Raw genomic sequence first — 14,226 nt, forward strand, 5'->3', positions numbered from 1 at the left:
TCCTTGGTCAGTGGAGTACACTGCAGATAAAAAAGAGTAAAACTTTTCTGTTGTTTTTTAATCTAAGTGTTTCATACACATGGCAACATAGAGAAGTCATCTTAATTTACAACAAAAGGATGAATGAGGGGTCTGAATGGAAACTGGGATCCCAACTTTTAAAAAAACAGAAACATCTGCATGTTTATGATAACTAGTAAGAAATGTACAAATTACTTAATTTCTTAAAATGATTTTGTTTTTTCCTGGCTGCGCCATGGCATGTAGGATCTTAGTTCTCTGACCAGGGATTGAACTCATGTCCCGTGCAGTGGAAGTACAGAGTCTTAACCACTGTACTGCCAGGGAAGTCCCAATTCCTTAAAACAGTTGATCAACTTTTATTAGTGGTAAAAATTATGGCTATCCTGGCTTCATAGGGAGTTAGGTAGACACTCCAGGGACTCACTGGGGTCTGGATCCAGTCTGCTGGATCCGCAAACTCAAACATTAGCTTAGAGGGGACACAAATCATTCAGTGTCTGCTCACTGCTGCAAGGATCTGTACAGTTTATCTTAAGGTACAGTTTTAGAAATTAGGGAATCCTGGTTTATTTGGAAGCACCTGTTTTTTAAGGTCTCAAAGATATTTTTACTATGTTCCTCTTTTTCTTAGCACTACAAATGTCATGATGATCCTAATACACTATCAAGAGCTATTGGTCATTCTCCTCCCTTTGATCTTATTCTAAGCCATAGGAAGCATTCTTCAAATCCAAAATACATATCATCATGAGCTCCAAACCTCCCTTGTGGATACTGACAGAGCCCAAACTTGGCCAACTCTGCTGTTCCTTGTGGCCAGTACTCTCTTCCACCATGAGCCCTCTTCATTTTTATCCCTGCTAAACATTCTGGTGCAACTTAGTCTGACATGTTACCAGGAACCCAGTACTGTTCAAAACTGCTACCCAAGAGGGCAAGTCTTTCAGTTGTGCTGACGACCACATTTGAGGAGCTCTGGTAGGCCTTTGTGTTCCTACTATTAAAATTGCCACCATTACTGAAAAGTCTTTTTCCAGATATTTGCCTGTGACTCTTACCCAGGAATTATCAACATGAGTTTTCTGATTTCTGGTTTTATAAACAAAGGGTACTGACATGCTCAAAGTGTCTCAGAAAAAAATTAAATGTATTTAATTTAAAATGTGTTTACATATTATTTTATTTCCCACTTTCCTTTCTCTGGAGAAAGGAATATGACTAAATGAAACTTCAAAAAGTTTGAAAAACACTACTGTGATGTACTGGGTCATGGATGAACTTTGTAGCCAACCCAGTACTTATCTAAGAGTGATTCAGAACATGACTGGAGAATTTTAGAAATCCAGACACCCATCTTAGGTCTTTCTGAAATTCTAGGACTCTGGGAGCAGAATCAAGGTTTTATGCCATAATTTCTTTTGCCAATAAATCTGGAATGAAATTTTAATGCTAAATATGGATGGAGAATCCCAAACTACTAAAATTATACTAATTTTAATTAATAAAATATAAGTATAGTGGATTGTTAAATTTTAAATCTTCGTATTTCAAGTACCAGGCAGCTCTCTAGCACTATCTGAGAAAAGGAATTAACTGTTCTTTTTCCTACCTTAGAGAAAAAAATACTTGAGTAGTTCTTTTGTTTTAAAAATATTAATATATCTATTTAAATATACCTATACATATAAGGGTATATTTGCATACATGTTTTAAATGTATACTATATATATGCACAAACACATACCTACCAATACAATTAATAAAAAAAAAGTTCTTATAAGAAATTTTATCTGTAAGCTGATAAAATAAATAACAGGATAAAATCTCCAAATACTAAAGACATCACATGTACTTACACAGACTAATAAAAATGTTATCAAGTATCATAATGCAATGAAATAAAAGTGATTTCTTACTGAATACTGGGAAAGATGTATTTCCTTTTAACACTTGGAATTCTTGTTCGAGTCGTCTCCGTAAATCTATTTGTTCAAATAAAACCTTCTGAAGTTCTTCTAATAAAGAAAAAAAGAAGAGTCATTTTTACTAATCTTTACAAATAACTCTCCAGAGAACTGTTACATATGGCAATTTATTATTATAAGACAAAATATTTTACTAGTTTAAAAAGTGTTGCATAGACATAGGATAGATTTTGTGCAGAAATCCATGAATATAAATCAATGTAATATATTATTTTAAAGTATTATATTACAGTGTCATGTATTGATTGATATGTATGCATTAATCTCAATTATATCCACCCAATGGTCCATATATTATTCATATGTTGCTTGTCAAGCTTAAAATATGGTGTAGAGCAAATATATCCTCCTAGTATCTCTTTAGTTTTATAAAGCTAAGAGAAGTTCTACAGAATTAAAACTTTTCTTTACCTTTCCCCATATTTTCTACATCCTTTTTGAGTGAATGAGGTGAATTCGTCTCCTGTGTATGTTCACCTTGTAAAAACGGAGGAAAAAATATTAGTTTTGTGTAGACTATTTTCTGCAAGTTTGTACTTTCACGTTCTATCTATCTACAAAAGAGTGTATTTAATATAACTTCAAAGTGGAAATCCTCAGAGCCAAATGTTGTCCTCATTTGCTCGTGTATCCTTCCCCTAAACTACGGCAGGGCGGGGTTTGTGGGGGGAGTGACAGATATGAGGTCAGAGCCCACCTACACCACAATAGTGGCTCCATGAAAGCAGACTCTCCGTGTCACCCTCTCCCGTCCCCCATCACCACCCAGTCTTTACAACGATGCTAACTGTTAGAACAGCAAAAGAGGAGGTTGAATAGTCGACATTTCTGGTAGAAATCTGATCAGAGTTCCTCTGTTTCTAGAAGTGAAGAAGCTTGCTGTTAATTTGAAGGCCCCCAAGACCAGAAGAAGCGCCTTCAGTCTTCTTGGGTCACCAAAATGGGCAATGAAGAAGAAGTGGGAGGTGTCTTTAGCTGTCCCTGGGAGAGAATATATGAGCCTGGTGTGTGTGTGTGCGCGCGTGCTAAGTGGCTTCAGTCGTGTCCAACTCTCTGTGACCCTATGGACTATAGCCCACTAGGCTACTCTGTCCATGGGGATTCTCTAGGCAAGAATGCTGGAGTGGGTTGCCACGACTTCCTCCAGGGGATCTTCCCAACCCAGGGATCAAACCCGTGTCTCTTACATGTCCTGCACTGGCAGGCAGGTTCTTTACCACTGGTGCCACCTCGGAAGCCCCCACTCCTTGAAACTGCATGGACTGTGTAGCCCACCAGGCTCCTCTGTCCATGGAATTCTCTAGGCAAGAATACTGGAGTGGGTAGCCTTTCCCTTCTCCAGGGGATCTTCCCAACCTAGGGATTGAACCAAATTGCAGGCAGATTCTTTACCCTCTGAGCCACAAGGGAAGCGGTTTCCTAATAATTGATAGGTTGTTTAAGAGGAAATCAACCTAAGTGAGAGGTGTGAAATAAGTCATGTTACTTTCTAACAATCACATGCTTACTGATGATAATTTCTTAACCATGATAATTTCTTAGCTACTTGTCTTCAACCATACAAACTATATTATGGATAGAGCTTAGATTGTTGTTCTTAACTATTTTGCAGGGGCTAACTAGAATGATAGCAAGACAAGAAAGTGTATTGCTAAGTCATAAATTGAGTCTATATAATTCAGAAAACATAAGCAAAGAAATGTAATCATTCAACTATCAGAATTTTTAAAAAATCTCAACTTGCTATAGGCAATTATCCAAATAATTTAATTAAGCTTTCCATTTTCCTCTAAAGAGAGGTGGCAGTCCAGCAAACGTGCTCTGAGGAGGTTTCTTGAATCCCCTTGTCTCTCCCTTGGGTTCACTCTCCTGTGTCCTTGGTGCTGTTTCCTTGCAGCCTTCTGCACCTAGTAGGCAGCGTACTATTTGGAAGCAGGTGCTCTGTCTTTCTGTATGGCCGGTGCCTAGCGCAGTGCCGGTCACATGCTAGGTACTCAATAAAGTCTTTCCAGCTGTCACTGAAAGGGACCCTGGGCAGTCATGAATTCTAAATTATAGCACAGACCAGATGGACCATTTCAGTTCTCTTCTCATTGTTTTTTAATTTTCCCTGCTCAGCAAGAAATAGAATGGAAGTGGTCCTGGGCACCTGCAGGAATACTGGAGAACTTCACTGTGAAGGTAAAAATTTCTGCAAAGAGAAGAGCAGAATTTCTTCCCAAAGCAGCAGCCTATAGTATCAAGGACAGACAGAGAAATCTTCAACATGATATTATAACCAGCGATGCTATAGCTTACCTGATGACTGTCAGGAGTATGTGTGTGCAGATGAGCATGTGTGCATATGTAAATACAAATACACAAATGTTCACAAGCATGTGCATAGTTACGGGAAGACACGTCCCCTGGCTCCCCATTGTTAATAATATCCAGGGCATACCTGAATTCCTTAATGGAAGCCATTTTCTGTACCATCTAGATCATATTTGCACAAACTCATTCTCACTCTTATCTTGGACATTACCTCTCTTACAGACTTTTGAATATTAATACTTTGGCTTTCTTCTCCATATGGTAAAATGATGAGAAAATATCTGCGAAGCATTTTACATACACATCTCAACATAATTCCTATAAATCAGTATTATCTAAAAGAAAGTCTTCCGTGGTGGCTCAACTGGTAAAGAATCTGTCTGCAGTGCAGGAGACCCAAGTTTGATCCCTGAGTCAGGAAGATCCCCTGGAGAAGGAAATGGCAATCCATTCCAGTATTCTTGCCTGGAGAATCCCATGGATAGAGGAAGCCTGGTGGGCTACAGTCCACCAGGTCACAAAGAGTTGGACATGACTGAGCAACTAACACTAAAAGAAGAGTAACATGAAAGTTGACCACAAATCATACAGACATAAATCAAGAATGTGTGCGTGCGTGCTAAGTTGGTTCAGTCATGTCTGACTCTTTGTAACCCTATGGACTGTTGCTCACCAGGCTCCTCTGTCCATGGAAATCTCCAGGCAAGAAAACTGGAGTGAGCTGCAATGTTCTCCTCCAGGGGAACTTCCCCACTGTGGGACTGAACCCACGGCTCTTACATTTCCTGTACTGGCCACTAGTGCCACCTGGGAAGCCCCATCAACCAAGAAAAATGGTTTAAAAATGAAGATAAATTCATATTATGTGCCGCTTTGCCTATGTTTACTTTAGAGTCAGCTAACCAGTTAAACTCATAGATGTTTCATATTTACATACTGAGGTTGAACAAGAAATGAAATGAGCCTGCACACATTTCTGTACCTATCTACAGAACACAGTGAGATCTCATCATTCTACGACTTCCCCAACCACTCAACACATGCTTTAAATGAGATAGTTTCTGAATAAGCAACTCCAGAATCCATTTGCTTATCAGTTTCTTTTTGATCTATTAATGTATTTTGTGGACTATTTACCTTATATTACATTTCAACTAGATAATTAATTTCAAAAATTAATATATGATATGTAAAAATGTGTATCTTTTCCACTTCACAGTAAGTTTACATATCTATGAAGCATTAAACAAATTGGTAGTAAATGAAAACTAAATAAGTAACAGGCAAATCTACTGGTGACATTTATAATAAACTTTCATCCATTTTGTGGAGGTTTTAATAACATTTTACATCAGTGTCTATTTTAAACAGATATTTTGCTACAGCTTCTCAGGAAAATCTGCCAATTTTGAGTTCAGAAGGTTCAAATGTCTCACTTACAAAGAGTTTTAAAAGTGGGTCATTGTCAGGTAAATAAGAGGCACAGAAGCGTCAGCTGCCTTTTGTGCGTCCTTTACTGGACCGTTGCCTTTTGTATATTACTGATCTGTGAAAACCAGATTCTTAATGGTGGTTAAAAATGACCTCTGGGAGACTGGATATGTTTGTTCACTACTACTGCTAATGTTTTCCATCTGGTTAAAAGAAAAGCAAGCAGTCTAATACTAGATTAAATAAATGAGATTTAGTTGATGATGAGCTTCCCATTTTTATACCTATTCCATCAGGTTGAATGCATTTTACTTTTCCAAAATTAATGAATGGGTTTGGAGACATCCCAAAACTAAAATGCTTACTATCTTCCCATTATATTCCCCCTTAAAAAAGTTAAAAAAGTTACACAAAGGCCAGGGTGGAGGGGGGCATGAGATCTTAATTATAAAGAAAATGGTTGAAAATAGCTTAAAGTTGGAGAATGATGGATAATTCAGGCATAAAATCCATCCTGTGGATGGACGCGATGAAGAGCCGCGACTCTAGATGAGTCTACACAAACGCACATTCGTGGCATTGCCTGTGAAGCCTGTTCGCCCCAGGAGGGTAGAGACAGTGCAATCGCACATCAGAGAAACTCCACTTCTGCTGACTGCAGCGGAGCCCAGAGAGCCTGGAGCCACATGGTTCCTGCTTCCCTGGTCTCTCCAGGGTCCTCTGGGACCAGGCAGTCCCACACTTCCACCCGACCCTTGGTTCTGCCCTCACTCACACAGCCATCAGAAATTGGAAATACAAGAGAGATGGATGTGAGAATTCGCCATGCCAAAGCAGGCATGAGCAGTAAATAGCAGATGAAGGGGGAACTGGAGTATCCAAAGAGGGGAAAAAACCTTAAAAAAGCCAATAGATTGACCAGGGCTACATTTCAAGGCATAATGGTAATGACTTTCTGTTAAACACCATGGCACACCTCTGCTTACAGACCCTGCATGTGGTCTACACTGCACGATCCACTCCAGGTTCTCCAGTGACCCTGTCCCATCCAGCTCCACGAACCTGAATTTCTCTGTCACTAAACACAAACCCTTTCCCCAAGGCAGCCTTTTGTTTCCTACATCTGCTGGCTCTGTTTTAGGTGGTTTCTCTTCCCTAAGCTGCACCCCCACTAGTCCATCCAATATCAGAAGTCCCCCAAGTGGCAGTGACTCTTTCCTACGCTAGTTTGGTCTTCCACAGCTAGAAAATCTGCTTTCTGAAGGCAGAGGAATCCTGCCCTACAGGTAACCCCCAATGCCTCTGCTCTAGGGAAGGGTACAGGTGCATTCCACAAAAGCCTGTAATTCATTTAATCCAATCTGGTTTCTGAAAGAAATACAAATTAATGTTACTGTAAAACTCCAATTATCATAATGTTTTTCAAGCACTAACTCATTTTACAGACCAAAAAAGCATATTTTGATCCATTGTACAGTCTAAGCTTTATTCTCTATTTTCAGTTAACTGGAGAAGTTTGTGATTATTTCAATTTCTGTTTCTATCTGACATTTGGAAAATTTCTTCCAGGGACAAACAAAACTATAGCACTGAATATTAACCAAGACATGAAAATGCTAATGCACATCCATGTCTGCTGTGGTCTCCAACTGCAAAAAAAAAAAAAATAATAATCTTACATTTTTTTAGAGCTCATTTAATTTGAAGAGCCAAATGAGTAGGTCAGATAACCTGTTCTGTTTGTTGGTGGCTGTGAGATGGGAGGAAAAGTTGATTAAAAAGATATTATGTTCTCAAGCTAAACTTAAATTCAATAAATAAGATCATTTAAGTCTTGTATCCTGCATGTGTACAGGGCATCTAAGTACATAGGGTACAATGTAAAATGCCTGACATTTGGATGAAGAATAAAACTGTTGGCGTTTGCAAATCCCGCCTATGGAAATACATCCTCCTTCCTTCTCCTTTCAACCCCACTCTTTCCTACTCCTTATCTTGGCTGTCTCCCTTTTAAAGTCTCCTTTGAGCCTGCAAACAGCACTCAGTGGCATTACACTAGCCAGCAGCCCCAGGGGTTAGCAAGTTGCTTGTCTTTGAAAGGTCCTCTCTGTTCCCCCAGGATGGCTGTTGACAACTGATGAAAAACATTTGGAGAAAATACATTTCAGAAAATGCACACTGAAGGGTAAATTTAGTCAATGAAACTATTTCGGTTTGAGGCTGTGTCTATACATGAGATACACATGCATTCTAACATTTGGATGAGGAATAAAAAATTTCATCCACATGTTTTTGTCATTCATGGGGACTCATGTGCTACTACGTGTTCTGGTGCAGGGGAGCAGACCCTGGAAGAGAAGGCAAGATGTGTACGCAAAGCTTCTTGTCTGCACACAGTTCCCAGGGCACTGTCATGCTCTCTGGGCTGGGCTGAGGTCCCGCCCTCTGCCTCCCGGCAGCCCCAGCACAGGCCTGGCATCTGTTGATTGAGAGACTCTTCTTATGTATGTTTTACTTGCGAAGAAACACTGAATTTTCATAATTAATCTTAGTTTTATAATCTGACGTTAAGACTTCTGGAAGTTAATTTTTTGTTTCCCTAACAATCTATCTTAGAGGTACAATTTGGATGGGGTCAAAGTTAATCTACAATTTATATAACTGGTACTTTGAACAATAATCAAGATTTAGCACAATGTATGGTTTAGAGAGGTTTTTAAGAACATTTTGCATTAAGGTATTAAAAAATCAATTACACAGAAAGCAAGGTTAAGTAATTTTCTCCTCTATCAGTGGGACGTGGACTTGTGTTAATTTCTTGGTGTTAAAGTCTACATTAAACTCCTCCCCTGTGACTTTTGGCACTGTAGTGAGGTCACAGAACAGAAGAGAAAAGAAAATCAATACCACTGGAGAGGGTATGCTACAAAATGAGCTAACTAAATATTAATTCCATTAACCAAAAAGAATGAACAAGAGCAAGATTAATATCGGTGGGTTTATAGTTTGTGATCAAAATTTATCGTGAGTTGCATACACGTTGCTTCTTGAATCAACATATCAAATTTTTTTGATTAATGAATTGTGAGTTCATTTAGAATTCTCTTGAGTTCTAGAACTTGTCAATTAATGCTATTTTTAATTTTTTTTCTGAAGTTTTAAATTGTCCTTCTCTGTCTCCTTGAGTTTCATATATCTTATTAAAAGCCACAAAAAGAAAATGTTTCCATAAATAAAAAGAAATTTACATCTGAAATATGAGGATTAGTTCATTTCAAATACATATATTTAAATACCTCAAGTCATTGTTCATAAAAATATCGGTAGTAATTTAGAGGTGTATAAACTGAGACCCAAAGTAGTCAAAGGCTTACCCAAAGTCATCTAGTAGGTAAGAGAATTAAAACTCAGATCTACCAATCTATGCTTTTTAGAAATTTTCTTCTTCTTTCATTAAAAAAAAAATCATAAGCGTGTTTTAAAATAGAATGGAATAATAAATCAGAGTGCCTCATCCGCTATATATTCATGAGAAGTGTAACTGCTTCTTACTATTCTCAGGAATCTGTCCATAGCATATTAAGTACACTAGAGAATCATACCAGTGAAAATCAAATTGATTTTAAAACTTCTATACATATAACAAGATGCAGCCATGCTGAGAGTCCAATGGTGCTGGCGTTTCTACACAATGAAAGGGATTGAAATCGAGGATGACTCCACTTCACGTGATTTCCTTGACCTGCAATAGCTTTCCGCTGTCTCACCGGCTTACCCCACTGCATTCAATTTCAAATCACTTAACTTCACTGAAGTTATTCAAAAAGGATATGCAAAACTTGACTCTGGGATTGCAAGCAAAATGCTGTCATTTATACTTTTGAGTAGGTAATATTTTGACCAAACTGGCATCCCCCTAATCTTATATTACTTGGCTTTAAAGCCATGGGTCTTATTTTAAAGAGCCCTATAGATAAAGGTTTTGGATTCTGGGTGATTTTGGCTGCTTAAAACTTTGTTTGGTCCCTCTAATTACAAAGAAGTATAATATCTGCTATGAGTAAGGTTAATGACCACTAACAGGAAGGATTTTAAAAAATCTTTAAAAAATGTAATTTCTTTGAAATTGCTGAAAAGTAACAGTTACCAGGGGCTTCCGTGGTGGCTCAGCTGGTAAAGAATCCAACTGCAATGCAGGAGACCCAGGTTTGATCCCTTGGTTGGAAAGATCCCCTGGAGAAGAGAATGGCTACCTACTCCAGTATTCTTGCCTGGAGAATTCCATGGACAGAGAAGCCTGGTGGGCTACAGTCCATGGGGTTGCAAAGAGTCAGACACGATTGAGCAACTAACACTCACTTTCACTCAACAGTTACCAAGAGGGCTGAAAGGTGGAACAAAGGCCAAACTTAATTAAAATGGTGAACTAAAAAAACAAACTAGAACTAAATACTGTTGCTAAACTGAATCTGTATTAGGGACATACTGAAGCAAGTCTTTATCTTTATGTTTAGAAAAAGGTCAGAAATTTCCTGATGAACTATAACTACGATGTCATGGGAGTGAAAAATTCATGTAAAAATAAAAAATTGCATACTGACTTGTTAGGTAGTTTAAAAAGACATTTCATTATTCTATGTTATACTGTATATGCACAGAAATAAAATACTGATATTATCCAATGATGATGATTGAATTACACACTGGCTAAAGAGACATATGGCTATATAAATCTTATGGGGTGTTACATTGTTTTAAGATTACTACAGTATTCATACTGTCTTACAGCTCATACATTTCCTCTTTTTTATTGAAAGTAACTTGAGAGCAGGGACTGGTATTGATTCTACCTCTGAATCTCTAGAGCCTGGAGAAATAGCTAGCATACAGTAGGTGTTAACAGACACTTGCTCCTTGGAAGAAAAGTTATGACCAACCCAGACAGCTTATTAAAAAGCACAGACATTACTTTGCCAACAAAGGTCCGTCTAGTCAAAGCTATGGTACTTCTAGCAGTCACGTATGGATGTGAGAGTTGGACTATAAAGCTGAGTGACGAAGAATTGATGCTTTTGAGCTGTGGTGTTGGAGAAGACTCCCGAGAGTCCCTTGGACTGCAAGGAGAGCCAACTAGTCCATCCTAAAGGAAATCAGTCCTGAATATTCATTGGAAGGACTGATGTTACAGCTGAAACGCCAATACTTTGGCCACCTAATGAGAAGAACTGACTCATCTGAAAAGACTTTGATGCTGGGAAAGATTGAAGTTGGGAAGAGAAGGGGATGACAGAGGATGAGATGGTTGGATGGCATCACTGACTCAATGCACCCGAGTGTGAGTAAGCTCTGGGAGTTGGTGATGGGCAGGGAAGCCTGGCGTGCTGCAGTCCATGGGGTCACAGAGAGTCGGACATGACTGAGCGACTGAACTGAACAGCAGGTGTTCTGAAATATTTGGGGAGTAATTGAGTAAATAAACAAGTGAATGCTATCACATACATGTGGAAGTTAACAGTCGTTACATGGGGAAAAATAACTCCATTCACCAGCAAGGCGTTCTGGATAAAGCAGTCTATTGCTACCACTCCAAAGCAATTCATCACAAGACTTCATAATTTTTTTGGTTCATCTGGATTTTTGACACTTTGCTAAATTAATGGATTCTTGGAGTTTGATCTTAAGTAAGTACCTTAATACCAAAACAGGCCAACTGGGGCCTCCCAAGTGGCTCAGTGGTAAAGAATCCGCCTGCCAGTGCAGGAGATGCAAGAGAAAGATGCCTTGGAGGAGGAAATGGCAACCCACTCCAGTATATCTTGCCTGAACAATTTTATGGACAGAGGAGCGTGGTGAGCTGCAGTCCATACGGTTGCAGAGTTGGACATGACTGAGCAAATGAGCATGTACACACAGGTCAACTGAGTGACCATTTTGGGATTTTCTCCAATGTGCATTCCATTGTGAAGACCATGAGTTGATCTGCCCTACAAGGACGGACAGCCAAAAGTACTGCAAGTCCTACAAAAGCCCAAACTCCCTAACACTTTCGGCAAAGGAACCATGAGGATGAAATTCTCATGACTCCAGGATAAATTTTAAAAAATATATTCTTCCCCCAAACATTTGTTTATTTCAATAATATATTTTCATCCCTTTCATGTCCCACCTGTCTCCCATTCAATATAGGATAATAATAATACGATATAACCTACTACCTACATGCTTCCCTGAATAATGTGAGAATGAAATTGTAATATGGAAAATCGATGTGGAACAAGTTTCTCTGGGAATCTGTATCAAATTAATTATTGTGAGGGAGGGACTCGTGATAGATCAATAGTATGACTAGGTGTTATTACCAACATAACTATTGACTGTGTGCCCTGAGTTCCAGGTACTGAGGAATTTTATGTGAACACAGATCCTGACTATACTTTTACTTCCTTCCTTTTGGCATTCGTATTTCCATCTGAACGTCAAACAACAGTCTAGTCTGTGGTTTTGATCCACTCTTGCTATCATCCTTGGTTCTAATGCCCGTCTTAGGGTTTACTGAACTTACTAAGTATGGGGGAACCAAACCCCTTCCAAGGCCAGGAGGAACTCATATTCAAATAGAACCAGTCCAGTCATGAAAATTGGAGGAAGACAAAGAAGAGAAATTCAGTTTTTAACAAATCTACAGAGACTATTCACGTATATAGAATCAAGAAGAGGTAATTCAGTAAAGAAATCAATATGTTCTAACACATTTAGATTTTTAATGGGTATACACATTTGTTGAAATGTTGATTTAAAATTTTTATAAGAATTATGAATACTAGCTATTAAGTACAAGGTAAGAAATTAAAGTTCCAAAAAGATGGTTTCAGATTGTGAAACTTGGATCTTCTCATTAAATCTATGAAAACTATTTTAACAATTTAAACATCAAATTATACCACAATTTTGTACAAATTATTGACACCTCTTTAAAAACTATGTACATTTTAGATCTTTTATAGAACATTTATAAAATTTTATTTTTATTTTCTTTAAAATTTGCACCCAGAGTTAGAGCTTAGACCCAAAGAGACTTCTAGTGAGTCATGCTTTAGCAAAATGAAGTCTGATGTGAATTATTCCCTAAATGTGTTATTTTATATTAAATACATATATAGTATAATTTGAACTTTAAAATCACCAATAGCCAACTCCAAAATTAAAACCTCCAAACTTAAAATTAAGCATATACATTACAAAGTACTAATTTTAACAAGCCACACGAAATTAAAACTTGTCTTAAGTAAATGAAAAGTGGGATCCCTATCCTGTCTCTGAGTGGGTTATACATTATTTTGAAAGTGTAAGTCATTGCTATATGCAAGTTTTCTTATTTTATTAGACTTCGAGCATCATGGGGATGCTCAAAGACAGGGTTGTATATAAAATAAAATAAAAACGGATAAAAATTCCCCCGAAATTAACTTGACAATGCCACTAGAATGTGACACTGCTTTTAAACTCTTTCCGAGCTGTGTCTATTTTGGTTAGAGAGGAATGGGAATTCTCACTGGTTGTACAACACCGACCTAGCAAAGGTCTCCATCCACGTCAGCTGTTGAAACAGCTCGATTAATTTGTATTCACTAGGATACATATAGACTCCCATCGGTGGTTTCCAGGCATGGGAGAAATTGGGCTACTTTTAAATTTATTTTTAGCTATACAGAGCTGCTAAATATCATTTGATCTGAGGTTGAGGAATGTTTCCAAAATTGTTTTTTTATATTCATGAATGTGTTGTTTCCAGTGGCTATTAATTTCTACACATATCAAACAAAGAAAAGCAATTGACTATCCAGAAATATCTGGGAAATGGCTAGATATTAGAGAATCAATCGAATAGAATTATAAACCCTTGTGTGTGTGTGTGTGTGTGTGCGTGTGTGTGCAAACCCATCAGAAATGCCTTTGGTAGCAATCCTCTCCATTTCAAGCCTCAATTTTGTCAAATATCACACTTAGGGAAAAGGTAGTTTCTGGGCAAAAATCACTGCCTTTGTGACTTTATGTGTGCACTTTAGATTATCACAGAAAAATCCACATTTAAAAACTTTATCATCTTAGACACAGAGCAAATTCATTCGTGAAAGGTGATTTAAAAAAATTTTTTTAAGGGTTATACTTTAGTGTTAAAGTGATAAGAAAAACACTTAAAATATGCTAACAACCAGGTAAAATCACAAGGCACAAAAGCCAGTATTGTGAATTTTATGGAGACTTGATGTGGCCAAAGACATACCACTAAATTATTCTTAGTAACTCCTTAGCATAGTCAACCCAAACTGGATGTTGATTGATATTTATATAAAATATTCAGAAAATAATTTGGAAATATCTCAATATATACAGCTTTCTTCCTATGATATATAAAGGGTTTTTTTTTTTTTCATTAAAATAGATGTTTTTGCCTTTTCCCATTTAAAGTATT

The 14,226-nt window shown here is 37.7% G+C and overlaps 1 protein-coding gene across 1 annotated transcript in view; it reads right to left on the bottom strand.

Annotated features, from left to right (window-relative positions):
* SKOR2 (SKI family transcriptional corepressor 2) overlaps positions 1–14,226 on the bottom strand; it is a 42,141-nt gene that overhangs the window by 22,418 nt on the left and 5,497 nt on the right. The window contains exons 4-5 of the mRNA XM_086373416.1: positions 2,421–2,486; positions 1,941–2,039 (exon numbers count right to left, since the gene is read on the bottom strand). Coding sequence (XP_086229542.1) covers positions 1,941–2,039; positions 2,421–2,486 — 165 coding nt within the window. The remainder of the gene's footprint in view (positions 1–1,940; positions 2,040–2,420; positions 2,487–14,226) is intronic.

This window comes from Bos grunniens, chromosome 24, assembly GCF_055505025.1.
Source record: "Bos grunniens cultivar Pamir isolate PY7600 chromosome 24, Bosgru_T2T1.0, whole genome shotgun sequence".
NCBI classification, from domain to species: Eukaryota; Metazoa; Chordata; class Mammalia; order Artiodactyla; family Bovidae; genus Bos; species Bos grunniens.